The sequence below is a fragment of the Bolinopsis microptera genome, chromosome 9, assembly GCF_026151205.1.
Source record: "Bolinopsis microptera isolate Bmic1 chromosome 9, MBARI_Bmic_1.0, whole genome shotgun sequence".
Taxonomy (NCBI): domain Eukaryota; kingdom Metazoa; phylum Ctenophora; class Tentaculata; order Lobata; family Bolinopsidae; genus Bolinopsis; species Bolinopsis microptera.
In genome coordinates this window covers 7,515,195-7,542,209 of record NC_087080.1, presented here as the reverse complement: position 1 = coordinate 7,542,209, position 27,015 = coordinate 7,515,195, and the positions used below count along the sequence as shown (strand labels likewise).

Here is a 27,015-nt window from a genome sequence, read left to right as displayed (position 1 = left end):
ACAAATTTGGTGTTTTGTTCATCTTAATTTTGCCGCACATTAATATGAAGTTTTGGGCAGCTGTACGGAATCGCAAAATAAACAAATATCGTTGCTTGTCAGCACTGTAATACCTTTTCAGTTAAATTAATATGGGCATATTATGATCATGTTTATCACTTCCTGCCCTGGTTTACTTCTGGTTTGAAATTACTATTAGAGCAACAAAATAGTGCACAGACGGTTCTCTTTACCCAATTTTTTTGTGTATAATAATCATTACATCTGTAATTAATGACAATTAATAACGATAAATTTGTTTGTACTAAAATGAGATTTAAAAGTTGGGACAAAGCACATCAAACACATGAGAAGGATACAGCTTAGTTATTCAAACAATGTAGATATCTTCATGAGAAGGATACAGTTTAGTTATTCAAACAATGTATATATATTCGATAAGGCAGGACACGGTAACCGTAAGTCGTTCACATCAAAATTGGCGGGTCTCTAGATTGGTGCGGCTCTGAACGACATTGAACTTATGTGTTAATTTAGAGCCGCGCCAATTTTGATGTTGAGGACCCACGGTAAGTTTACATTATATCGGTACATTGATAAAATAGAAGTCATGTAATCGTGAAATCGGAGGGCCCGAAATATTAACAAATCGTTTAATCACATTCACAGAATTCTAGTTTTACTGCATATGTAGTTTTGACACGTGACAGTATTACATTACTACAGTAAGGGTGCCCCGCCTCCCTGAGTATAACATCATTTATTATACTTATAGTCGTCAGCTTCGCAATTGTACACAATATGAACTGTAAGGTACATCTTTATAGGCTGTACAGGGTATCTAATACCAAGTTTTATTCATCGATCAGTTCGAATCTAATGCAAAACTGAAACATAAAGCCAGAAATAATTTACTAAACGTGAAACACACATGAAACCGAAAATCACTTCAAATCGTGAGCGTTTGGTCTCTCAATTTCATATTCCTGTTACTTTTCAAATTGGTTCCCTTCTCTAAGATTCATATTAAAGCGTTTAATCATGGTCGACAAATATTTCCAAATCATACGTATACTAATAATTGAATGAACTAATAAACGCACGTGAGGATAACCAATACCATCGAATTAAGGGGCAGTGACGTCAGAAGATCTTCAGAAATAAAATTATTTTACATTTTATGGTTCTTTTAATAAAATAATAATAATATTCGGACTCTGCACAATATATTGCATAATTATTTACCCATTTTTATAATTATAAATACTCTTGTACTATTTTTTTCTCAGACTGGAACATACACCTAAAATCAGTTGACAAGTTTCTAGTTCCACCAAAATAAACTGCAGTGCCTAATTTTCAATTTTTAAAACAGTCAATGAAAATACCAGTAAATATTGTTAACCCAGTTTGGAGAAATAGAATGGAGGAACACGTTAATTTGAACACGTGACAGCAATCCTTGTATTTGATTGGCAGAAAGCTGCTTCATGACAGCAATCCTTGTATTTGATTGGCTGAGAACTGCCACGTGCGGAACAAACGTGTTCTATTGCTTTGAGAACAGGCACACCACATAGTAACTCTTGTTATTTATCGTTTAGCAAATCAACCCTCTCTATATTTATCAAACCTCTCTCCATTTACCAAACCTCTCTCTATTTACCAAACCTCTCTCTATTTACCAAACCTCTCTCTATTTACCAAACCTCTCTCTATTTACCAAATCTCTCTCTATTTATTAAACCTCTCTCTATTTACCAAATCTCTCTCTATTTACCAAATCTCTCTCTATTTACCAAACCTCTCTCTATTTACCAAATCTCTCTCTATTTATTAAACCTCTCTCTATTTATTAAACCTCTCTCTATTTACCAAATCTCTCTCTATTTACCAAACCTCTCTCTATTTACCAAATCTCTCTATTTACCAAACCTCTCTCTATTTACCAAATCTCTCTCTATTTATTAAACCTCTCTCAATTTACCAAATCTCTCTCTATTTACCAAACCTCTCTCTATTTACCAAACCTCTCTCTATTTACCAAATCTATCTCTATTTACCAAATCTCTCTCTATTTACCAAACCTCTCTCTATTTACCAAATCTCTCTCTATTTACCAAACCTCTCTCTATTTACCAAACCTCTCTATTTATCAAACATCTCTCATCATCTCACGCTATTTACTTTTAGCACGAAAACTGATAGGTACATGAAAAGTGTATAGTATACAGGGTACATAGTAATAACTGTATACAGGATCATAAATCACGGCGGGTCTCAACATTAGAAAAATAAAAGCTTCCCTGTAAGATTAAAAAACTAAAGATAAATTCAAATATATATAATATCAAAACACGTAGACAGTTACACATCAGCGGGCATCATCATCATAATACAAGAGCTCACTCACTTATTATGCATTTAGTAGCATTATCAAGCTAAATGAAAAAAAAATAGGAGGTTTCATAACGAGGTTAGTCTGCATATAAAACACGAATAAATTACGGAGATAAAAACAATAAATAAGTGTTGGTTCACGCGATAATAAGGCCGGGAAGCACTGTTCTTAGACCCGGTTATATTAGCGGTGGTGGTTTTAGCACCCAGCACTGTGCTCAGTACTAGGTCAGCATTGATTCGGGGGTGTTTGATGGTGATCATCGTCTCCAGGCGGATTGCTTCGTTGTTACACGCTTCAATCTGGAACAAGACGTTTAAATATTCAATTCAAGAATCTTGGAAATGATCAAAGTTGTCCAAGTAAATTGAGGTGGTTTGACAAGAGACAGAAGTTAAATAGTTGCGTACTAACCTGGACCCAGGAGGGTTTGGGGATGGTGGTGTAGACGAGCGCTACAACGTTACCGTATAGTCCCAGATTACACTGCACCAGGCACTCCGACTGAAAAGAGAAGGACTTTAAGCAAAATTAAATATTCTTTTTTTTTTAAATATTTAACTAAAACTTCAAGTAGACCAGGAGAGGTGAATATAAAAGTAGTAATTACAAAATAAAATATAAAATTAGTAATTATAAAGTAAAATATAAAAGTAGTAATTATAAAGTAAAATATAAAAGTAGTAATTATAAAGTAAAATATAAAAGTACAGTAATTATAAATTAAAATATAAAAGTAGTAATTATAAAGTAAAATATAAAAGTACAGTAATTATAAAGTAAAATATAAAAGTAGTAAGTATAAATTATTATAAAGTAAATAAACTCCTACCAGACTGAGAAGTCCGTTAAGTTTCCTACAGAGAAGTGATACAGTCAGCTTTTCAGGAGATAGGTACATCTCATTAATAGCTACTAACACTTGACTCGGTAACAGAGACACTACTGCTCCTGTGCGTTAATTGGTTAATTGGTTAATTGCTGAGTTAATTGGTTAGTTGTTAATGGGTTTATGATTTGGATCAGTTTATCGATTTTAAACAGTTAATTGATCGCTAATCAAATAATAAAGCGTGCGGTTCGGAGAAGCTGAATGATGGATTTCAAGAATCGATCAATTTTTTTAGCTTCAAACAGGTGATCGTCCATGCTAAGTAAATAAGATCAAGTTAAGTAAATAACATTAAGATTTAAGTTAAGTAAATAACACGAGCTTATCTCTTACATACCACAGACTGGACAGCACATTCCTGAGACGTAGTTAGCGACACATATCTTAGGAAGTTCGGGACATATCACTTCTGATGAGCAGGACCGTCCCTGGGAAACGTACATTTAATGGTATCGCTTTATTAGTATAGATAGCTTTGGCTCGATCTTAAGATTTTTAACCTACCGTATCTTAATAGAATTTAAAGCGGTTAGATAAATTTGTACCAATCATTATTATTATGATATTTGATTTTTGTGATCCATACTCCATAGTTAAGTGTACAAGAATCACTTTCGGGCATTTCACTGTCGATATGAATATAATTTGTATCTCAAGTGGCAATTTTTACTCTGTTATATTGCGTATGCCTTTATCAAGAACTCTTACAAGCCCCCTCGAAAATATTGCCCAATATCTAGCCTGATTTTACGATATGAGAGCTGATTATTTGATATGGGAGGTGTCAAACAGGCGAGATTATATCTTGAATCTACTGATCTAGAAGAAACTCCAGAACCGGACTCATCAGCCTTCCTGGCGAGATGAGGTAATACCTGATATTTGGTCCCGCAATCCAGCAAGTTGTTAAATTACAAGCTAGCGACCCATGACATGCCGGGGATTTAAAGATCCAGGTATCAAGCTAAAAGCTACACCACCTGCTACCAAACATCTATTAGAACTGATTTTTGCGACATCGTAAGCGGAAAATTCGAAGGGTGTCAAACGTTTCTCGGTTCAGCGAATCTGGAGGGCAGTTAACGGGGACCCGCTAACAAGGGAATAAGGCAGAGGATTCCTGTAATTAACCAAACATCTGCTTCAAAACCTACCGAATATCCCCAAATGATTTATCACATTTACTTCCGAACAATTGCAAATTTGTAACGCCACACCATCTCGGCAGGGGGGTGCAACTTTCTAATTGCCGAATAAGGGAGCGTGTGCGCTTGACAAGTGGGCGTTAAGTAACCGATACCAATTACCTAACTACGAGTGCAAGAGCCGGCCCAGGGATATATAACGGGGTTGGGAGAGTGGAGTAAAGCAGTTGCTGAGAAAATTGAGATGAAGTGTGTTGCAGTTGTCCTAGTTCTCCTCATCCTGCCATGCCTCCAAGCCAGGTCCACGAAAAGGTCCACCATTCTTGATGAGGACAACAACGCTATCTTCTACGCAAAGCGGGCCGCTGATAACACTGTGTTGAACGAAGAAGGAGCCGCGATTTTCTACGCCAAACGATCAGCTGATGACTTACTTTTGAACGAAGAAGGGGATGCGATATTCTACGCTAAACGTTCAGCCGACGATTTACTCTTGAACGAAGAAGGGGATGCGATTTTCTACGCAAAAAGATCAGCAGATGATTTGATGACAGATGAAGAGGGAGAAGCCATATTCTACGCCAAGAGGTCTGCAGACAACTTAGCCTTGAATGAAGAAGGCGAGGCTATATTTTACGCCAAGAGATCCACCGACGTAATCGAAAACGAAGCAGGCGAAGCTATCTTTTATGCCAAGAGATCAACAGAAGATACTCTCTTAAACGAACAAGGTGAGGCAATATTCTATGCAAAGAGTCAGGATGAGTTAGACTTGAACGAAGAGGGAGATGCCATTTTCTACGCTAAGCGCTCCATCCAGAACGAAGAAGGAGAGGGAATATTCTACGCTAAAAGGTCTAATGATGTGATTGAGGGCCAAGACGGTTCTGGAATTTTCTATCTGGAGGAGAAGTCACTCCCAGCTCCAATCTTTTCCGAAGAGATGATAGCAGCGGAGAAAGAGAAGGCAAAGGAGCTGTTTCAAAAGGTGGGAGAACTCCTAGGATTTCACTAATATAGCAAGTTTTAGATTATAGGCGATTGAGGGACATTATCTAACTGTTTACGTTTTATTGGATTGATTCTATGTGGTACTAAATTTTTCATATTTTACTGAATTTTGAGGTAGTTTCTGTTGATTGAGAGGGATGTTTCTTATTGTTGACTGCTTATAATATAGCAAATTGAATTTCTGCAAACAGTAAAATAAAACTTGAATGATTCTAACTTACTTTAGCCAAGATAAAGCCTCAATAAAAATACACACAATGACAAAATTACATTAATAGAACAGTCCCCCAGTCCCATTCTACCAATACCCCAGAGTGCCAATGTTGGCAGCTCTGCTAACCACGCTATTAGACTCACAAAACCCTACCGCTCAGCAAGTGCTACCCCCCCCCCCCCCCCCCCACCAACTACTCACCTCAGCCAAGTCTCCGTCAGTAGGAGGTTTACACTCCCCCACCCCCACCAACTACTCACCTCAGCCAAGTCTCCGTCAGTAGGAGGTTTACACTCCCCCACCCCCCACCAACTACTCACCTTAGCCAAGTCTCCGTCAGTAGGAGGTTTACACTCCCCCACCCCCCTCCCCACCAACTACTTACCTTAGCCAAGTCTCCGTCAGTAGGAGGTTTACACTCCCCTCCCCTCCACCAACTACTCACCTTAGCCAAGTCTCCATCAGTAGGAGGTTTACACTCTCCCACATAGTCCACTATCATAAAGTCGCTCTCAGCTGTACAGGAACTTGCGTAGTTTCGCCCTGTAATAGTTCAATCAATACAGTGCAGTGAAACTTCAAATCATCTTTATATACAGAGCTCATATTGGTTTATTAATCATGATGTTGGGTCAAAGACTTGACGATATTTTCGAGTGAACCTTCACAGAGTGAGGTCAGCTTCCAAGTTATTCTTCAACTCTATAATCTTTATTCAGTTATTAAATTTAACATATTACAAATTAAAAAAATCAATTCTGATAACAAGAGAAACTCAGTCCTAAAATGCTGAGTCCAATAAAATGTAAAGTCACTGACCATTAGCCCCACACACAGTGCCAGTTGTAGCGTTACAGCTTCCCAAACAGTACCCTCTATGAGCCAGTACCCGGCCTTGTTGGACGAGAGAGCACATGTGAGCGTGCTGCACATTGGTGGTGTCACACACCGGTTCCAAGTTCTCTCCCTCGCAGTTGATGGTCGGGGACTCACACTCGTGTTGCTCGCACCGGATCCTGGGGTGGGACAGTCAGAGTTAAGATTGGTAAAATAGTCACTAGTGTAGTGTTGTGTAGTCTTATACTTGTAGTGGAGAACACCGTTGTTATTTTAGATTAGTCCTCCAACCATCTCTGGAATTTCCCGAATAGCATTTTGCTATACTATTTTGCTATACACGGGTTTTTATACACATGAGGCTAAGAACAGGTATTACAAAGAGCTGTATAAGCCAGATAGAAGGGTTGAGGACTGTAGCCATGACTGTAGCCAAAAACTGTACAATTTTACATACATTATTTAGTTCGATTTAGGAATTGTTTCTTGCCGTCAACCTTGACAGAATCACCCTTGATTAAAATGTGACGTCTGTTAAGGAGTGGGACTGTATTTCAAAGTTTACACACAGCTTTTATGTCTTAATTTATGACAATGAAAACCACTTAGTTAAAATAATTTAATATACAACAAATTTATCAACAAGTTGTACGTTTCTTAAAACATTAATTTAAAGAAATTCTATCAACAGAACTAATGACCGGTGCTAATGTTCATTTCTCATATTTAAAGTATCGGTAGAACATGAAACTGTAAAAATGTTTAGCTCACAACAGTTGATTTCCAAAAAACGCCAACGGAACTTCACAACAACCAGTACATCTGGAGATGCTACTAATGACAGTCAGGACGTAGGATGCTCATCTTCTCTGAGTTCCTCAAGTGACTGTGAAGCTGGTTCTGCTGCTCCAGCTCCTCTATCCTCTGTTGCTCCACCGATGCCTCCCTCAACTTTACCGCGAACCTCAGCCTCACTGACTGCATCTCCTCTAAACTGCAATGGGGCGAGGTGGTAGCATTAGCTGTCTTAACAGCCCGCTCTTTCTGGGATTTCTCCATCAACAACTGCCATCGGTTTTTCACTGCTAGTTTTATATTCGCTGCCTTTTTCTGCTTCTTGTCCTTGACACTGTAGTAGATATTCTCACAGAAGAAGGCTATGAAGGAAGAGAGGATGATAGCACCTATCAGCAGGAACAGTCCACTGAGATCATGCAGGGATATGTAGCGGTTACTTTCTGAGGATTGGGCAGAACCTTTACTACAGCTCCCAGCTCGGTCTAACCAGGCCTGCCATGTTAACTTCAGTGTTTTCTTCTCGTCATATCCCAGTATTGCCTTGTCGAATAAGTGCGCTACATGCTCCATAGTGGCATTGTTACGGGGAAATGCGGAGGCGTATTGAGAGTACCCGAACTCATTAGAGAGTCTCTCGAAGGAGCAGTCCCTCTTCCTCCGCTCATAATCAAGTAGAGGGGTATCCCAGATAAATATAAAGTTCTCCTCGGATATCCTCCTGTAGGCCGTGTCCGAGTTGTCAACAAACTTCAACTTCTCATTAACTTTCTCGTACTCCATGTAGGTAGTATTCTGGAACATGCTCTGGTAACTGGTGTTTCCCACAGTACCGTACGTGTACCGGTCCTGCTTGGTCAGATCGTAGATAGAGTTTATGGGTTTCTTCATGCTGTTTACAGTGAGGTTAGCTGTAAGGGTAGCTGAGTAGAGGGTGATGATGAGGATGCAGGTTATCCACCAGACTATGGCTATGAGCCGCGCGGAGAGACATCTCGGACTGCCATCGTCCGGTCCCTGCTGCATGAAAGACGCCACCATGAACCAAAGACAGTTGTAGAAGGTGAAGGTTATCTCGTCTTCCTGGTCCACCTCGTAGCTCATGGGACTGTATTTGCTGTAGAAACACATTATCAGAGCGCACGTCACACAGACCCCAAACATTGCGATCCATACATTAGCTGCTAGAGGGTTCAGCCAGTAAAACAGTGTCTTCTCTTCCTGTTGGAGCTGCATGGCAAGAGCCATTCCTGCTCGGAAGTAGGCTTTAGAGAACCGCACGGCTTCCTCTCTTGATTTAGTTACTGTGAGGTCAGCGACAGCGAAGTCAGCCTTGTTGGTCATGACATCTTGAATGAGGCCTGTCCATTGTCCGTTCATCAGTTTGTTACCCCAGTTCTTGTCCGCCACCTCGTATAACTCATACTCAAAGTCGAGGTCTGCTGCAAGTAGATTTAGCAGGTCGACTAGGTAGCCTTTGAATTTTTGTCCGTCGGGTTTCTCATCTCTGATAATGAAGGGAGGAGAATGAATGGTGACAATCCGATATTTTCGTCCTGCCAGTGTCTGTGGTAGATCGTATAATTGCCCGGTATTTTTCCCTAGCCAAGTTATGTTCGACGTCATCTTCAAGCCCTTTTCTTGGGTCCAGTATCCCACTTTTGATCTTTGATTGTTAGAAAACTGAATGCTGTATATTCCAAACTCAAGGTTTTTAGGGATGTAAGTAACGTTACTAAACTCAATGTATCGTGTTAATCCGTCTAATTTCTGATTCAATATAAACTCCCTCAAAATATTTCCTTGTTTCCACTTCTGGTTAATATACTGAGAGTGATCAAGTCCCGGAGACAAGGTCGTTGGAGTCAAGTCCATCCTGTTCAACTTCGCGTCTTTCAGCGCTTCGGCGATCAAAAGCACCGCGTCAGTGAATTGTGAATCAAAGGGCTGTCTTCTCACACTGTCAAGATGCCACTGCTCTTCAAAAGAGCGGAACTTGGCACCCTCCTCACTGATAGGTCTGATTGAGAGAAGACCTCGGAGGTAAAGAGGATAGCCCTGAGGTAAACTCTGTTGGTAAACAAAGTCCAGGTCTCCTGCACCATCGATAAGAATCCACGCGTATCCCTTACCCAACAAATTAGCATCGTACGCTTCTCTGAAGATAAACGGAGCATACTTGATAACAGTGAACATGATGATGATTCGAGCATCCGAGTTCTTGATATTGAGAAGTTGCTCCGTTACGTTAAGTTTCCTCGGATCATCAGGTGTACCGTGCTGCTCCAAAGCCAGGATATCCCAGCCCTCTTTGAAAGCATGTAACAGGAACCATCTCAAACCCTGTTCTCCGTAGGTACCATAGTTGTTAGCACTGGTGAGAATTGCACAGTTCTTCCAGTTAAACTTACGGAACACATCTATCAGAACCCGGTTCAACAGATCATCAGGGGGTGTTAGACGGATCAAATACGGGAACTTAGACGAACTGTTAAGATAGGGGTCAGTAGCTTGTGGAGCGATGTGTGGGATCTGCATGGAGGATAATATTCCGTTAACCAGTCTCACACCATCACTGTCCCCAGGTCCTATCACCCCCACAACCCCCTGCTGGAGGAAGTCGAATACAGTGGAAACGATGTGGATGTCTCCGTCGAGGGAGTGGCGGGGATACACGGCTGTCAGCTCGATACCACTGGGGATGAGGATGTTTCTGTTGGCGTATTTCACGGCGTAGTCTACTGTTCGTCGCAGTCCTTGGTTTGGATCTGGGTCTACTAATACTCCTGTAATTTAGATTGAAAAGGAAGAGAAAGGGAAAGATAAAGTGATGCATGAAACGGGGAAAATTGGATTGAGAGTATTTTCAAACTGCTAGTGCTATCGATAATCTCGCTCGCTTTTGATTTAAATTATTAAACAATAAAAAACCTACCAATGTTGACGACTTGTTTTTGATAAGTTGAAGTAAAGAAACAAACTAGTAAGTATAACAAAATCATATCAGGTAGTGATCTAGAATCAACAGTATGTGTGATCCTCTAGCCGGAAAACCGCTCGCTAATTGAGATAATTTGGGTAATTGGAGTAAATCAGTAATTATTCGTCAGAAGCACGGATTACTATAATCATAGGGCAAAGTATTAGTAGGAAGTCACGGTGGTTATAACAAAGGAGCCAATCCAATGTATCGTGATGTTGACCGTTACACGCGATCTGAATGGTATGCTAATGCGCATATCATAGGTGATATAAAACTACGATCGGGGAGTCGTCCAGATCATAGTTATGTGTTGTTATGTCAGGAGCGATTAATGTAATTTTAGCTATAAATTGACGTGCAGTTATAGACATCATAGGTTGTGATGTGTCTGAGAGTATCCGCGCCATTATTATATGATAAAAGTAAGTTTTGTGGGATGTAACTGCACTGAAAGTGAAAGTGAAAGTGAAAGTGAAAGTTAAAGTGAAAGTGAAAGTGAAAGTGAAAGTGAAAGTGAAAGTAACTGGAAAAATACGACTAGTACCACGTAATTTTTGGTAGTTACCCCGTCCCCAGACTCCAGAGGCAGGCAAAGCATGCTCATCCTTTTGTAGATCATCTAGGTCCAACCTTCAGTTAATAAAAATGGGCGAGACTGAGTTTCCCAACATCTATTTACAGTTTTGTACTCTATTGATCACCTGAGCTATTGTACTTACCTCTTCTTTGTCATCTCAAGCACTATCTGTTTTTCAAAGAGTTAAAGGAGAGACATGACCGCCGACAAAAATATCAATAAATTTAAGTACCATTTATCAAGTTTTCTCACTTGACTGAGCTCTGCAAGGGGATGATAGAGACCATCTTACTGGCGCACCCATGTTTCAATGTATTTGCAATACAATAATAATACTTGATGATCAAAGGAAACAAAGGAATATAAATCGTTCCGTCTGGGGTTAAATACAAATTAATTATTTCAGTACTTTTAGTTTCTCTCTGCGAGTCTCTGTTCGGTAACCACCTTGCAACCTGCCACGTTTTACATTCCCAGTTTGGTTACAAAGCTCTACTTGGGACCTCAGGAGAATGGCTCATCTAAAGACGATAATCACCCTCTTAAAGATAATTATCGCGCTGATAATATTTCCTGGTTCAAATAGCTGTGAATTCCACTATGCTGTTGTAAATTCGGAACCCTTCCAAAAGTTCTCCCTACCTCCGGGGAACCAGTGTTGGGACTATTGTAAAGTCCTGGAAGATTGCCAATCCTTCACCATCTCTCTGGACAAACTCTCGGAGTGTTCTTTGCACAGGGAAACAATGGGTGAACTTGATTATCATACTGACGAAGAGTCGTTAGCTATAATCCTAGATAAAACATGTCTTCTCAGACGTGATACTCGAGACTCAGAGGAGACCATGAAGATGAGCCAGGAGACGGGGCTGGTTATCCAGAGTGCGGATACAGGACAGTGCGTGGAGGTGGACATTACAGGATATGAGGGTCTCAACATGAAAGGGCCCATGGGATACCCACTGTTTTGGAGCTCAGCATGTGACCAAACCTGGGAGTTCAGGTCTGTGCCGATCGACGAACATCTAGTTTGTGGTTGTACGAAAACAACAGTTCAGCTTAAGAGCACCAATATGTGCATCTCACTGCTCAACGGGGTTCAAGTGGTGACACCTAAAGTATTCCTCAATACTTGTAAAAGTGCGGAGGAAAAAGAGGAAATACTGATGCTCTGTTCTGCACTGGAGTCTTTTGAAAGGGACGGGGTGTGCTCCCTGTGGCAGTATCTTCCCCGACGTGACTCCATCACCCTAGGATCTGTTCTTTCCCTTAATCTAACCATGACCCTGAGCCAGATCCGACTCTTTACTGTAAATGAACAGAAAGATCTATCTAAAATTGCTTGTAGGGATGTAAAAGCTGAAAATGGAACGGCTCTGCTGGACGTGTCAGTCCCAGTATTCCTCCCTGGGGAGACAAATACTGTGGAATGTGATGAGGAACTCGGAGTGAGGGGTGACAACAAAACTTATGACAACAGTTATATCACCACCTGCTCTGAGCACATGGATCTGGATCAGTCCTCTCCTCTACCTAAGAAAAGGGAACAGAAGTGCTTTAACCTGGAGGATCTGGAGAGGAGTGGAACTAGTGGCAATGACAGTGACCTTGGCCTTGGGACAATCTTGTAACTGGTTATTGTAGGGCTCAATCTGTTTTTAGATCATTGATTGTTTATAAGTTTTGAACACGTGCAGTTGTCTATTTTGAGTATGATAATCTTAGATGGAGGAAATGTCTATCGAGAAAATTAAAAAACCTTTGGGTAATTCTCCATTTTATGCCATGAATTTTGGTCATAGAATTACTAATGTGACAATTGTGTGAGGTCAAAATACGACAAAAAGGGCAAAAATGATTATTTTGGCGTTCAAAATGATAATGAGATTGAAGAATGAAGATTAATATTGAATTCAAATTATATCGTTCTTTAAGGCTGAAACTTTGTAAAATACTGGTTTCTCTAAAATTCTGAATTTGTAAATGGCATAAAACGGAAAATACCGGACATATAACTTCATTCTAATTGATGTAACTGTAACACTTCGTTTCAAAGAAATCTTTTAAAAAGTTACTAAAACGATCTGGATATTTTGGTACTTGGAATTTATCAAACTTCGTCCTGACCCTCCGTCCTCTATTCCCTAGTCCCTTCTCCCGATTCCATCGAAATATTAATGCGAATTATCCAACACATTATTGTTATTATTAACTCCTCACGATACACAAAAAATGTTATTTTTTATGTTGACATATCATGACATCAGATAAAATCAAAGTACAATTGATAAATAAACTGAAAATGAGACAATTTAAAAGGTATTAACCTGAGATCGAGACAGGTTTGTCGTTTAGGTCGACAGACCTGGTTCTCTGGACATTGTGAGTTGATACACACGTCCACACTGCTGCATGCTTGGTAGTGCAGCTGGGACTCCTTCATGTTGAATTGTCTGCGGAGGAATTTTTATTACTTTTGAATGGTTAATTATCAATTATAATTGATTATTGATAGAAACAATATACTGAATTCAGTTGTGATGATAATAATAATAATCACAATTTCAATTTCTAAAATGGTAAGACGCAAGCTAGACAGTATGTAATGAGTTATTTAATCCATTACTTAACAAAGTCTTGTTCTAAGTAGACGGTACTTTTTGAGTACGTGATGACTGATGGGTGATTAAGACTGCAGAGACAAAGACAGGCAGTAAATGTTTCATTTAGTAGCACATTTCAATTATATAACGAATAAAAAACAGTGACACGATTATTTCTTGTAAAAACTAAAAATTTTAAACCGATGAAGATATAACCAGGATTATTTATTAACGTTAATCTAACAAAAGTGGTAGCTATGAATGAGATGAAACTGAAAGTGAAAGAGAAAGCAGCGTTACCTGGCAATGCAAGGATTGAGATAACTCGCTCCATTGAGGCCACAAACAGGAGAATAATAGGCTTTACAACCGCCTGGTAACCGCGCAACCGAGGTCTCCACAGCGTTGCCGTTGTCACAGTTGTCTTTGGTGCAGGTTACAAGGCCACTGTAACACACGCACATGTTACACTCGTACATGAACTGTGACATGTGCTCGTAGTACTGGTTCCCAATCTGGGGGGCAAGTTTTGTGGTTAGGCGGAATTTTGAGGAATAGTTTTAACTTGAGGGTAAATGTGAATCAGGTATATTATTAGTTTTACTGAGGTATATTATTAGTTTTACTGAAGTATTGGATATTAGCTCACCAAAACTATCTTACTCAGTTGGCCGAATGGCTGACACCTGTTCAAACTGGCCGGAAAATAAGCTAAAGAGAAACGTGGAGATAAGCCAACATCCAATACCACTCACCTAGGTGTAGTATAGCAAGCCACAAGATAACATTGTCTCAATTACTACTTGTTATCATATTTAATGTCACTAACCTTGCAGTCTGTGGATCCTGGACATTGTAACTCCTGGCAGCTCGACAGTTTTCTTTTTTCGTCGCACGTGCAAACCTAAAATATTAACAGTTTATTTGTAAATGATAAGCGATTAACATTTACCATGGTTAGCATGTTAAAGTCGGGCGTGGAAAAGATCAGGGCATAAAGAGTACAGACTCTATCTTGAGCATGGGAATTCTATTTGACGGGAAATATCATCGGTATCCTTAGAAGTATCCGATTAAAAGATTATATGGCGACTTTTTTGCAGCGAAAACGTCGCCAATTACGGCTCATTGCATAATTGATCGGAGATTGTCTCCTTTTTCGTGGATTTTAATGATATAATCACTTAATGACTTTGTTACCTTGTAACAATCAGAGTCCTCCACGACTGGAATCCTAACCCAACTCCCAACCTCCACTTGGTAGTCTCTGGTAGCACCAATACTACAACCTGATGTGGAAACAACAATTACAGTTAGTGTTAGCCATCTCTCAATCTGTCTTAATACGTCCACACTTCACGTGGGTTAAAAAGGCCAGCTTTTGCAAAACGTTTGTTGAAAGGAAAGTGTTTAGCTGGGGATGACTCCTCACAGGAGTCACAGCACAAACAAAATAACAACTCAGAGACTGGTACTAACTGTCCTGACAGATGTAGGGTACACAGTACATGTCGCCACTCGCACAGTTCCTGTTCAGGACACATTGTTGAGTGGTTGAGCATGGGCTGGGCTGGCAGGGGTGGGTTACTTTGCCCTGGTGGTCAGGGATTCCTGGCGCTGAGAGTGGAGGCAGGGTTACAACACACTCGCTATAGTGAAATTAAATGAAGTGAAATTAAATAATGTGCTCGTATACCGCCCATATGGTTAGCAACTGACACAAGTGTCAGGTACTAATCATGTCAGAGCGGTTCTAAAGGGGGAGGTAAGCACAAAAGCATAGAGACAAACATACAGAGAAAAAAACAAACAAACTCAGCAACATTGGATTAGAGATTGCGGCCTGTCTTAGAAGCAATAAATGGGAGAATGGTCTGATAATGAAAGTAAAGGAAAAACATCTGCTCACTTAGATAATGGTCAAGGTCGATACAGGGGTCCTCGTTGGGGTTCTTGATGGGTGCCAATAAAGCACATATCTCCTCCACCGTGCGGTGGGACCTGATAATTTAACACTTCGTTACTTAATTTTAGTCTTGAATACTCATTGAGGTGATACTGTTTAAAGTTCACAAAATTCATTCTAGAACATCAGAACATGCTCAAGTAGCTAAAAAGTTTCTGAAAGGAAGGAGAAATTCTAAAAAATCCTCGACCATTCCAAACGTTTCCAGGAAGTTCTAGAACAAACATTATACCTGGCTCTATCGAGACAAGTAGTTAGGAGGTCTACACAGACACTGTTACAAATACTGTTACTGTGAGACTTGGCGTGACAGGGCTGGGTCTGCAACACGCACGCTATGCCCTGGTGATAGAGTAGACTAGAAGTTCCGTTAGTGGGTTGGTATGGAAAATATCTTAATGAGTTTTTTTCGATCATTTCAATTTGCGATCGTAATTTTCAATATATTCACACACTGTTACAGTAAAACTCGGTAAACCGGGGTTTCCGGTAAATCGGGGTTTTACTACTGTACAAAGTTTTACCTTCCAGATGTCAGGTTTACAGGTAGTGATATTGAGGACGGTTATGTTTATCAGCGGGGTTTCAATCCAGCCTCTATTAATCCACAAGTTGTAATCTTTCTCTGCGCCTTCGTCATACTTTGCAGTGCAAGTACGAAACAGGTCCAGGGGTCTGAGGGGACGTTAAACAGGTGAGTTGACCGATCACGTGACTAATGATTAAGTTGAATAATATAATATTAATATTTACTGCTGTGCTGCAAGTTTCTGATCTGAAGTATTATTTTCAAGGCTTTCAATCGTATCAACTTTTACTTTTGGGAAATCTCAGACTAAAATTACTCTTAGTCCAGATGGAGATGGATTATGTTATACATTATCATTAGTACACAACTGATCTACAAGGTGTACGTGTGGTCGCCAGTATTATATTAGTACAAAAACTGACCTGTTGTTTAGATTCTCACAAAATGTCAGGTGGTCACACCCCAGTGTACAAGGTTCCGATACTGAAGGAAAACAGGGATCAGATTACCAGATTTAATGTTGAGACAAGCAGGGATCAGATTACCAGATTTAATGTTGAGACAATGATATCACAGTTTAAATCACCCAGTGACAATACTTCAAAATCGTATTTCATGAATGGGAAATATTTAGAGTCATGTTCAAACCACCCAACTTCATTTACAGCAACAATTGTCATCAACGATATTCTTTTGTGTAAATTAATTTACTGAGTACTGTGAATTTCCAGTTCTAACTAACTCCTACCGTTGCATTGTGGCTCCTGAACGTGCACAACGGATTACAGTGGGGGTCAAAATAGTGTAGCATTGCACAATTGTAAAGCGATCGTGATCGGATTGTTGCTGTGATTTGGGATGTCTGATTGGATAACAAGACGATATATAATATGTCAGACGCCTTTAGCAGACAACTATATTAGAAATCTAATTTTGCTATTTGATACGAAACTCCCCAATATTGGTGGCGTAGCCCGGGAATGATGTAATGAATACTCACTGTCGAGGATACAGTTCGCCATCTTTTTCTCACTCGGCTTATAGCGACAAGAAGAGCTAAACTTGTCCCACAGTTCGCTGTTTAACCAGTCTTTGTATAAACCTAGACACAGGTTCCTGGCAGAGGGTGGTGCTCAAAAGACACTTAAATATAAAACAAAAGATGAATAAAATAAAAGTTTAATAAAATAAAAGTTTAACAAAACAAAAGTTTAGATACAACAATAAAATAGGTCAGAGAGACAAACAGACAGCTAAATATCACTCCGAAGTGATAATAGTCAGTTAGTTATGATACTTACTCGCAGTACTTTGAGTCTGCCTTTCTGCAGCACTGTATGGCGGTGAGGTCGCCAAGTGGCGCTACTTTAGCACTGTCGTCCGACATAAGGCATAGCCAGGTTTTATCCTGCGGAGGAGTGAGAGTTAGTCTAGCGGAGGAACATGGGACTTGGGAATTAGTCAGCGTTATCATGGGGTTGTTAATGTTTAGTCATCGCATTTCCCCTTCAACTTTTTGAAGTCTTATCAAAATACTCCTGTTTTGGCCACGCAGTGAATTGTCTAGATGACAGAGAATCCCCAAAATTCTTTCTGTTGATGGAGATATTTTAATCACTTTCGACAGTTTCGACACGTCATGATCATCTTAAGAAATCAGTACTTTAGTCACAGGTGGATGACCCGAATATCTCACTTCTCGCCGGGTTCAATCCAGGCAAATTAGACCGCAAAACAGTCGCGGTTTCTTAATTACCTTCACATTTCAAACGTGTAGACTAGACATTCAAGATCAAAGGCAGAGCTAGAGAGCCTCAAACCTTTGACCCATTGTTGTGACCTGAACAAAGCTGGCAACCGCTTTTGTTTGAGCTGTTTACGCTTCGAGCACTTTGATTAGTGTAGACGTTGAACACAGATAACTCGTAACCAATAATGGATGTATGGGCTTTTAAAATGGTAAACTTTAGAGTTTAACCGCCACACCTAATCTAATCTCTATCCTTTGACTATGAAACAAGGGGCATGTAACCAGAGCAGAACTGACCTTCACTTGATCTGAACATGATAAAAACAGATAAATCATTTGCAGACACTCCAAGCCTCAAATGAACTTAGAGTTTGCCAGAACAAATCATGTCAGACAATTGGAAGGTCGCTCTGCGGTTTAGGGGATTGAACAAGTTTTTAAACATTCAGTAAGAATACTGTAATTAGTATTACATAATTTTATAACTACCTGTATGGTAGTTATAACAAACCTGTATGGGGTCTCCACATGCATCTAACAGTGCTAGTAACAGCTCGTTTTGCGTGTAGTCTCCCTTCATACCCTGAGAGAAAATTTGTGATGAAATGGGAGTTACATTCGGATTATCTCATTTTAACACAATATAGTCAAGTTATACTGATTTTTTTTAAAGTGGGATATTTCTGGGATTAGGTCCTCGCAGCAGGTAAAAATCCGTGCCAAAATTCTTACCTTATCGCACGTGTATCTGCATTGCTCGTTGTCAGAGAGATTACAGCAATCAAAACGACTCGTATTGCTATGCCCTGCAGTGTATACATCGTTTTAAATACCTTTGGTATAAGTATATATACTCAGCTCTAGCCTAACCTTTGATCTTCCCCGCATTCTCAACGCATTATTAAGAAGAATTACCGTGTAGCCTTATAAAGAGAGAGAGAGAGAGAGAGAGATCGGGTATTGTACAACTATCGATAACTAGCTAGAGCTTGGGAGCCAACTCGTAAGAATGGTTTTAGGATCGCGGAAAAAATGTGTCGCGGTCATTTTCACCATGGCTGTAAATTCTCTTAAGTCTTATAGATAGACAGCGTGGCCCCCACGCCACAACATAGGAAACCCAGCCAATAGGTGCAGTAAATTTTAGTCACGTGACAAGTTTCGATCGATACGCGCAATAATAATGCTAACGATCACGCGCGAAACTTTGTACAAAATTATGTTTTTCCGCGGTACAAATCTACCGGTCTGATTTGCGCGCATTTAACTAACTTTGGCAAATTACCAAGAACTAAATCTCTACCCGTTGTTTATACGTAGTCCACCTGGCCTGAGGTGGGGCGGCAAATTTCAATCAGCAGGGGGGCGGCACAAAGTAACGTTACGCCACTGGCTTGTCAGTTAAATTGTGATAGGTACAGATGGAATTCAAACTATTTATAGTATAAGGTAATATTGGCGGATGCAAACTCCCATAATTCTGCGGCCATCACGCAGGTTATTACTTATTATAGCCCCTGAAATTTCATTGCCAGTACGCATCATTGTTCAATATAACAAAAGTTCTCGTAAGAAACTGCGACGGTAATCCTAATTCAGTCTAAGTTACACTGAATTGTTAAATTCATGTTAACGTAGGTCTAAAATATTACCCAATCCTTGCGACTGTATATAATCCAACGTCCTTGTCATATTATACGCCCGTGTTAAGACTATAAAACCACAACCAAGCACGGTCAAAGAGCAGAGTCGCTATAGCGCTCAGAAATTCAGACATAATGAATTGTGTTATAATATGAGGTACGTGTAATTATGTAGAGAGAGAGAGAGAGAGAGAGAGAAAATGTTTAACTTTTGTCAGTTCTAGCAAGAGAATCATTTCGTACCTGTGTACTGGGTCATACATTCTTTGACCTGAAAATAAAAGTACAAAAGTTAGTTGGGTAGAGAAAGGGGGGTGAATTTGCTTTTCTGTCAGGGACCGGACTACATCCGATTTTACATTCTTCATAGTAAATCAAACTTATCAAAGTTTGACATTTTAAGAAAGAAGCCAAAAAATCAATAAGTCAATAAACGTGGGCGTACAAGTCACTCAAAAATCGTAAAAGTATGATTTTTCTAACTTTATGTAAATTAAAACAATATTTATTAACGTTCGAGAAACATTCTTATTACATGACATTGTTTCCTCAGAAAACCGAGCACATACCATGCCAGGATTCACAATTTATCAAAATCACCAGACACCTTTTATAGATTAACTAGCACATAACAAAATTTAGTTAAGCAGTATAAAAATAGCTCTGTCATTACTAACATACCTCGGGGAAGGGTTCGTCACATGTCAGTCTAACAGTGACCCAGTCGCCCAGAGTCGGGCCTTCTGATATGGCCTTGTTACAGGCGACTGCACACGACATGTCCACTGGAGACGAGTAGCAACATTTTTTTATCTGGATATACTCGTCTACACAGTCGTATATCTCGAACTGAGAATAATAATAATAATAAATTGAAGTTTAACAACAACACTATTAAGATGAAACTAGGAAAAGTTATTTATATACCGATTATACTTATTTCAGGGATAGACATAATAAAGAGGAGTTACTTATTCATTTATATAAATATAATACCGATTATACTAATTTTAGGTGATTAACAAGGCAAAGAAAAGTTATTTATATATCACTTAAACTGTGTTTCCTATTTCAGAATAAGTGGAAGAGAATATTTGATTTTAAGTAATAATCCATCATGCACATTAACGGTGTTTCTTTAGCTATTCAGTATTTGTTTACAGTTTTGTGTTCAAAATGTCTCATGGTTTCTGACTCTACTCCAATTTGGTGTATAAACATTAAACAAAGTAAGAAAAATGTATCTCAGTACGGCCGCTCAGACCATGTACTCCTAATTTCATAATATATGAGGGTTGTTACAACTGGCGGGCCAGCCTATAACTGGCTCAATCTTCAGTCGTTAATTTAGAGTAAGAAATACATAGACTTACTTCTTAACATATGCTGTACAGACGGTTTTAACTTCTTTTAAACTTGAATTGAGAGAGAAGGAGTTTGAGCTAGACAGCAAATAAGTCACAGTAAGAATCGACCGCGGTGAGATTGACAAAGCCATTGAATTTACTGAACTGGTATTGAACTGGTATTGTTTGAATATGTGTAGAACTGTCAAAATGTGTACCAACTACCAAACATTTTCTGACTTCCCTCTCCAAACATTCACCCAACATCTGCACATCACCCCTCACTACTGCAACTGTTGGTATACCTCCACCACTTCTCACCCTAACACTATAATTTGAATCTCAATAACTGATAAATTGATACACACACGCGCGCACGCACGGACGCACGCACGCACGGACGCACGCACGCACGCACGCACGCACGCACGCACGCACGCACGCACGCACGCACGCACGCACGCACGCACACACACACACACACACACACACACACACACACACACACACACACACACACACACACACACACACACACACACACACACACACACACACACACACACACACACACACACACACACACACACACACACACACACACACACACACACACACACACACACACATCTCAGACCGCAACTACCTCCAGAATGCAAAGGTATAACATCTAGGGCAGTTACATGTGTAATGACCTATTGTACAACATGATACTTATAGTGACACAGTTATAGTAGTATTAGCAGCCTCTAAACTATGGACATACTGGCCAGCATTGCTGTGTATGCGTGTGTGTGTGTGTGTGTGTGTGTGCCGTATAATCAAGCCTTAGAATTATCTTATCCTAATTAAGTGACAAAGGTGAACGTCACACCTAACATTTACATTTTCTTGTATTTTTCTTTTCTAACCGATGATGTAACGGTCGTCGCATTAAAGTCAGTCTCTCCAATATACGGTGTAAAAGTGTTGAATGATTCAGACATATGTATTATATATATACTGTGAGATGTTGTGAGAGAGGCACACACTGTATTGGGATATCGACAGGGTGAAAATAAAAAGTTGAAATATCTGTGTATCTCGCTCGTTGTAATGACGTACCCATTCGTCACGTGGCCAGTAAGTCACGTGACCACGCCCTTTTTTCCTTACCTCACTGCTTCGGTTGCACTTGTCGTTGAAGTCGTTAAGAGGGGAGTAAAGCTCGCACGCATCGCGACACTGCGTATCTGTCGTCTTGTCGCAGCACACCGCCCGGTCGATGGGCAGCCCGTAGTTGCTACGTGTCGCACAGCGAATCATCTTCTGCTGTGCCTGGCAGGGGATGTCGGGGTTACCTGACCAACAACCGCAAGACGAGGATTTTAACAATGACAGGGTCAATATATAAATATTTATAATAATATAGATAAAGCAATAAACTTATCCTATTATGAGTTTATTTCCGGGAATCCCCGTCATTATTAAGTGCTTGATCCGTGGGGGGTCAGTAAAATATAAAATCAAATTACCAACCATGTGCTGCGACAGCCTATCATAGCAAGATACCTTAATAAGAACCCTGTCCTTTTAACCGTTATTATAGGCCCCCTAACAAAATTAGATTTAGTAACTCCGACTTTGTCATGGGCATAATGTATCCCTGTATATATTAGTTACTAAATCGTAGTACTCGTATTGGGTTTCAAGTAACATGATCAAATGAAGGAAAGTGTAACTAGTCTATCTTGTATTGAGGCTTACCAGACTGATTACATAGTGATTTGACACGTTACGGAAGTTACAGAAACAACTTTGCGACTTAATCATTTGAACACTCAACACTGTTTCTATCGAGACAGTGTGCAGTACTGTGACTGTGTACTGTGTAGGTACTACTGTATTGGGCGCGCATTATCAAAAAGTTGCCACAGCAGTTATGCTCTCGACCTAGTTCAACCTAATATAAAATATAACCACCTTTAGCTCTTTAGACCCATAACTAAATTCCTTACTCCAACCAAAAGCCATGATATAAAACCGAAATCACATTATCTAACTTTTAGATCACCGAGACTGAACGTTGAGCAGTGAAATATATATGTTTGAATGTCAATTATGGTCTACATCATGGTCTATTGTGATTTGTAAACCTGGACAGATATGTTGGCGTAAATCTTTATTGATAGCTTAACAAGATACAGAGTGTCCCAAAAAATGCGACCAAGTGATGAGTGTTAATAACTCAAGTCGTTAGGTAACAACTGAGGAGAGTTATTAACAAAAGTTAGGGGTCGTTCACAAATTAAGTTATCACTTTTGGCCAATTTTAAACCCCCTACGTAATCAGTTTTACACAATATAGCTATTGTGTTAAAATTACACTGGCATAATCAAATAGAAACTCTCTCACTCCCCCTCAGTGATTACGTAATATGTGAACAACTCTTTACTTTATCGACTTTTTGGGGACACCCTGAATATAAAATTGTCTTTTCTGAAAAACAAATAGTGTTACCCTGACTGGTGCACAGGAGAATAGATCACGTGTGAACTCAGTGATGCTCTCATTGGCTATGACTCTCATGCACTGGTCAACACAGTTGGGCTCCTCGATAAACATCTGACAGCAACCCTCATCTATGTAGTAGTCTGAAAGGGGGCGTGTAAACAAACAAACAATTTACATGTGCCATTAGTGTACAAGAGTATTAACAAATACTTATGCAGTTGTAGTGATTAATCCTTCTGTTTGCCATGAAAGAAAACAAATTTGTTATTCATTGCAAAGATGACGACTGGCAGACACATGTTCCTATTGAACCTTCAAAGTCAATGCATAATTTAATAATTTATAGAATATAATCATCTAAATTTAATACTAATTATAATAATACTGGCTATTAATTAAATATAATACTGACTCGCGGAGTTGAAGGCAAAGAAGGTAATGATAACCAGGCACACGTGTAACATATATGGATCTCCACCTTCTCACATACCTAAGTCAGTGTCACATCTAATCTAGTGGGGAGAAAATACCTGGTTAATAAATATATTATTATCTTGAATTATTGTTAATCTTTACAATTGTAAAATTTGAAATGCAAACAAATTTGAAGCTTGAAAACAGCGAATTCATATATTTGATCACTATTAATTTGCAGTATTTTAGCGCTATAAATTTGCACGTCAAAAGTTATATTATCTTTCCACAAAGATAGATTGGTACACAATGTGATGAAATAGATCAGCTTAATATAATGATCGGTTTACTTGCATGCTTTAAGCTGAATCTGCTTTAAATAGCTAAATCTGTGATTGCATTCAATAAAACTGAAAACATCAATTTAAACAATAGACAGAGGTCCGCGACATTAACATTTTTCTAATTTTAAAACCAAAATTTTTGTTAAAAAGTGGGTCTAAAATTTGAGGGTACATGAAAAATCAAACAAAATAGATAAAAATGAATTTTTTTCATGAGACTGGTATTCGACACGTCAAACAGCAACAAAAAGAGTAAGTAAATGCAAATATACACTGCTCCATGAATATCCAGTCAGATGTAGGCCAATTTTCACTGCCAATTGCTTGAATTTCGGACAGTGTAAAAAATTGTTAATATTATTGTACATCATTTCCACATTTTGAAAGATTTTTAATTATCATCTCTAGCATATGTACCCGCTGATAATTTACGATAAATAACAAATAAATAAGCAGAATTTCATGACACTCGATTTTGGGTCAATTATAGCCTGGTGGACAACTGTGCAATATAACATTATAGAACAACGAAAATTTTATGATAGATGCATAATATCTCAAATATAATGAAAAATCATCATAGAACCTCCAATTAATCGATAAAACTTTATTAATAATTTGCAAAATTAATCAGATTTAAAATTGATAATAATATCAATAAATAACTTCAAATCGTTACCAGCCATTCCATAGAACAAAATTAGTAATAACGATAGTGTAGTGACTGTGCAAGGAAAAATTATTTTGTTAATAAACTTAACAAAACTAGTGGTAAAATATTCCGTTAGGCTCGTGCATGAAAACATCTCTGGAAATCCCTTCAGTCTCATGATCTGTAACAATATTAGGAGATGAAGGTTCTGGCTCAAAGTCACCTTTTAGAAGATCAACCGTATTAACATTAGGAAAATGAACCGGTATTGATCTTGCTGAATGATAAGGAGTTTTAGAAAGTATGGCATACTCAGCTTCAATAGTTTTTCTCCTATCGTCTAACTTCAAGGTGTAATCTATGACACAAGTCTTTGCAAAACTAATGAATTCTTCGTAGCCCCTGATTTTATGCTCATATAAAGTAGCCTCAAACACATCTGTGCGAGAAGTCTTGTGACCCATTATGTAGTTGTCTTGTTGATTACGGAGCTCACGAGAAAATTTCTGAAGATAACCACCAAGATTCTCAGAGAGTGTATCGAGAGCGTCTGAATCCGCAGACGTGAAACCAACATGACACAAAATAGATGCAGCTGATTTTTTGAGTAATACATTTGCTGTTTCCTCCGATATTGAGGGTACCTCAGTTAATTTTATAACTGTTGACTTGGTCAAATTTGAAGCATCTGGTAGATTTTGACAAAATTCATTAGGTGCTGGAGGAAGTTCTGGTATTTCACAATCACCTTTCGTTTTCATGATTCTCTTCTGAAGCTTTGTCTTCTGGGACTGAATCTCTTGATTGTGTCTCAATAAATCTATAGCATGAAGAATAGAGTTGGAGCCCTTCCGTGAGGTTGGTGGTCTCAAGAATGGGTGATCTGGAGTATCATCATGTGTGCTATTAAGTTTATAAGGTTTGGGAATAAGCATATCAGCTGGCTTCATACTAGCTACACTTGTGTCAATTTCAGGTTCATCATCGATTTCTCCCCACAATTTCTTTGTCATGGCTTTTTTGCTGAAATATCATTATTATGTATGTATATTAATTAAGCTGGCAAGAGAAGAACAAATTTAGTGTGATAAATTTGGGGGCCACTGGTTGATTAAACATTTTATAAATCGATTGACAATATCAGAGAGAGGAGATACTTCAAATTGTGGAGCACACCTCACTACAGTTAAAGTAAAGTATTATATAGTCAAGTAAAAATTAGAGTTGTAGCTTCTCAGATAAACAAGATACGAAGCACAACGAGTTTATTCATGTGATCAGGTGATTTGATTACCTGATCAGGTGACACAAAATGTTTGATAACTTTGTCATTTAAAACCCATTTTGCCTCATTTTTTCATATCAAATGCAACAATTCATCATCTGCAGCTCAGTAATCTAAAAACATTAGGCGTCTAGCATGTTCGGAAAGAACAATATAGGCTATTTATTTTGATGACGGAATCCTCGAATGAGTAGTTACAGCATGCCATCTGCAAAGTTACAGGTCTCGAACATGAAACACAGTGGTGGTATAAGACCCAACATAAGTAACGTTACTTTTAGCACCCCTGTATAGTGCATATTCTATAAACTAAATCCTGCCCTAACACAGATTGGGCTTGAGGTACCCAGGAGCTTGGCATGTTACCTTAGAAATGGAGATACTGTCCAGCACTGTTATCCAGCCTCAAAACACATGTGCAATATAGGCCTTATATTGTAATATAAGTCCTATATTGGTCCTATATTGTTTGGATATTACTTGTTTTGATATAATGAAAATTGAGAGATATCGACTAATTTTGGTGGCAATGGACCATTTCCTTTACCTGTGTACAGCTGTGCTCTACCAATTGCCTCACATGATTTGATTGAATGTATCATGTTATACTTTTTCTACTAGTTTACTGTGTAAGTCCCATTATATATGCTAAATGACTGAACTAACAACAACAAGAAACAGTCATTACTTTTAAACTATTTTCACAACTACAATTAAATACATTTATTGAGGAATGGTATGTTACAACTCCCCCGAAGGGGCGTACTAAGCTAAGGGTCATCTACATTCTACACTCTATTAGGGTCATCTACACTTTACTAGGGTCATCAACTCTGAAGTCCTAATCTCCTCCAAAACAAAACACTTAACGGGAGCCGACCCCAAGTCGGATCTATTTGGTCAGTATTACTTACATTTGATTTGAAAATGGCGTCAAATACTAGGAAGAATTCAGGTACTCCTAAAACATCTAATAGCTTGTCTCGCAACATTTTAGCCGAATCTACAGTGGACAATGAAGATCAGGTAAACAGGAAACATAGGGACAAGAAGAAATGTCCATGTCAACGCTCTTTTAACGGTAAAGTTTACCTCATTGACTGTTCTAAGTGTCATCAAGAGTGGCATGTGGAC

General features: G+C 39.0%; 3 protein-coding genes across 3 annotated transcripts; all 3 read right to left on the bottom strand.

Annotated features, from left to right (window-relative positions):
• Window positions 1-301: 301 nt before the first annotated feature.
• LOC134820488 (reversion-inducing cysteine-rich protein with Kazal motifs-like) lies at window positions 302-23,700 on the bottom strand. The gene is made up of 24 exons (XM_063830885.1): window positions 23,599-23,700; window positions 23,193-23,326; window positions 21,848-22,009; window positions 20,028-20,195; window positions 19,590-19,617; window positions 18,436-18,509; window positions 18,215-18,286; window positions 17,255-17,361; window positions 16,954-17,069; window positions 16,376-16,436; window positions 15,949-16,099; window positions 15,657-15,766; window positions 15,368-15,459; window positions 14,938-15,075; window positions 14,659-14,747; window positions 14,288-14,362; window positions 13,759-13,973; window positions 13,183-13,308; window positions 6,483-6,679; window positions 6,109-6,206; window positions 3,631-3,721; window positions 3,234-3,352; window positions 2,816-2,905; window positions 302-2,703 (listed from the first exon to the last, which is right to left on the bottom strand). The coding sequence occupies exons 1-24, from the start codon at window positions 23,648-23,650 to the stop codon at window positions 2,467-2,469; spliced, it is 2,802 nt and encodes a 933-aa protein (XP_063686955.1). The 5' UTR covers window positions 23,651-23,700; the 3' UTR covers window positions 302-2,466.
• Window positions 7,112-10,305, bottom strand: LOC134820487 (glutamate receptor ionotropic, kainate 2-like). The gene is made up of 2 exons (XM_063830884.1): window positions 10,231-10,305; window positions 7,112-10,081 (listed from the first exon to the last, which is right to left on the bottom strand). Exons 1-2 carry the CDS (start codon window positions 10,295-10,297, stop codon window positions 7,335-7,337), a joined length of 2,814 nt encoding a protein of 937 aa, XP_063686954.1. The 5' UTR covers window positions 10,298-10,305; the 3' UTR covers window positions 7,112-7,334.
• A 1,009-nt stretch (window positions 23,701-24,709) lies between the features above and the next one.
• On the bottom strand, window positions 24,710-25,609 carry LOC134821354 (uncharacterized). Its single transcript, XM_063832097.1, has one exon. The coding sequence runs from the start codon at window positions 25,607-25,609 to the stop codon at window positions 24,710-24,712; it is 900 nt and encodes a 299-aa protein (XP_063688167.1).
• Between the last annotated feature and the right edge of the window lie 1,406 nt (window positions 25,610-27,015).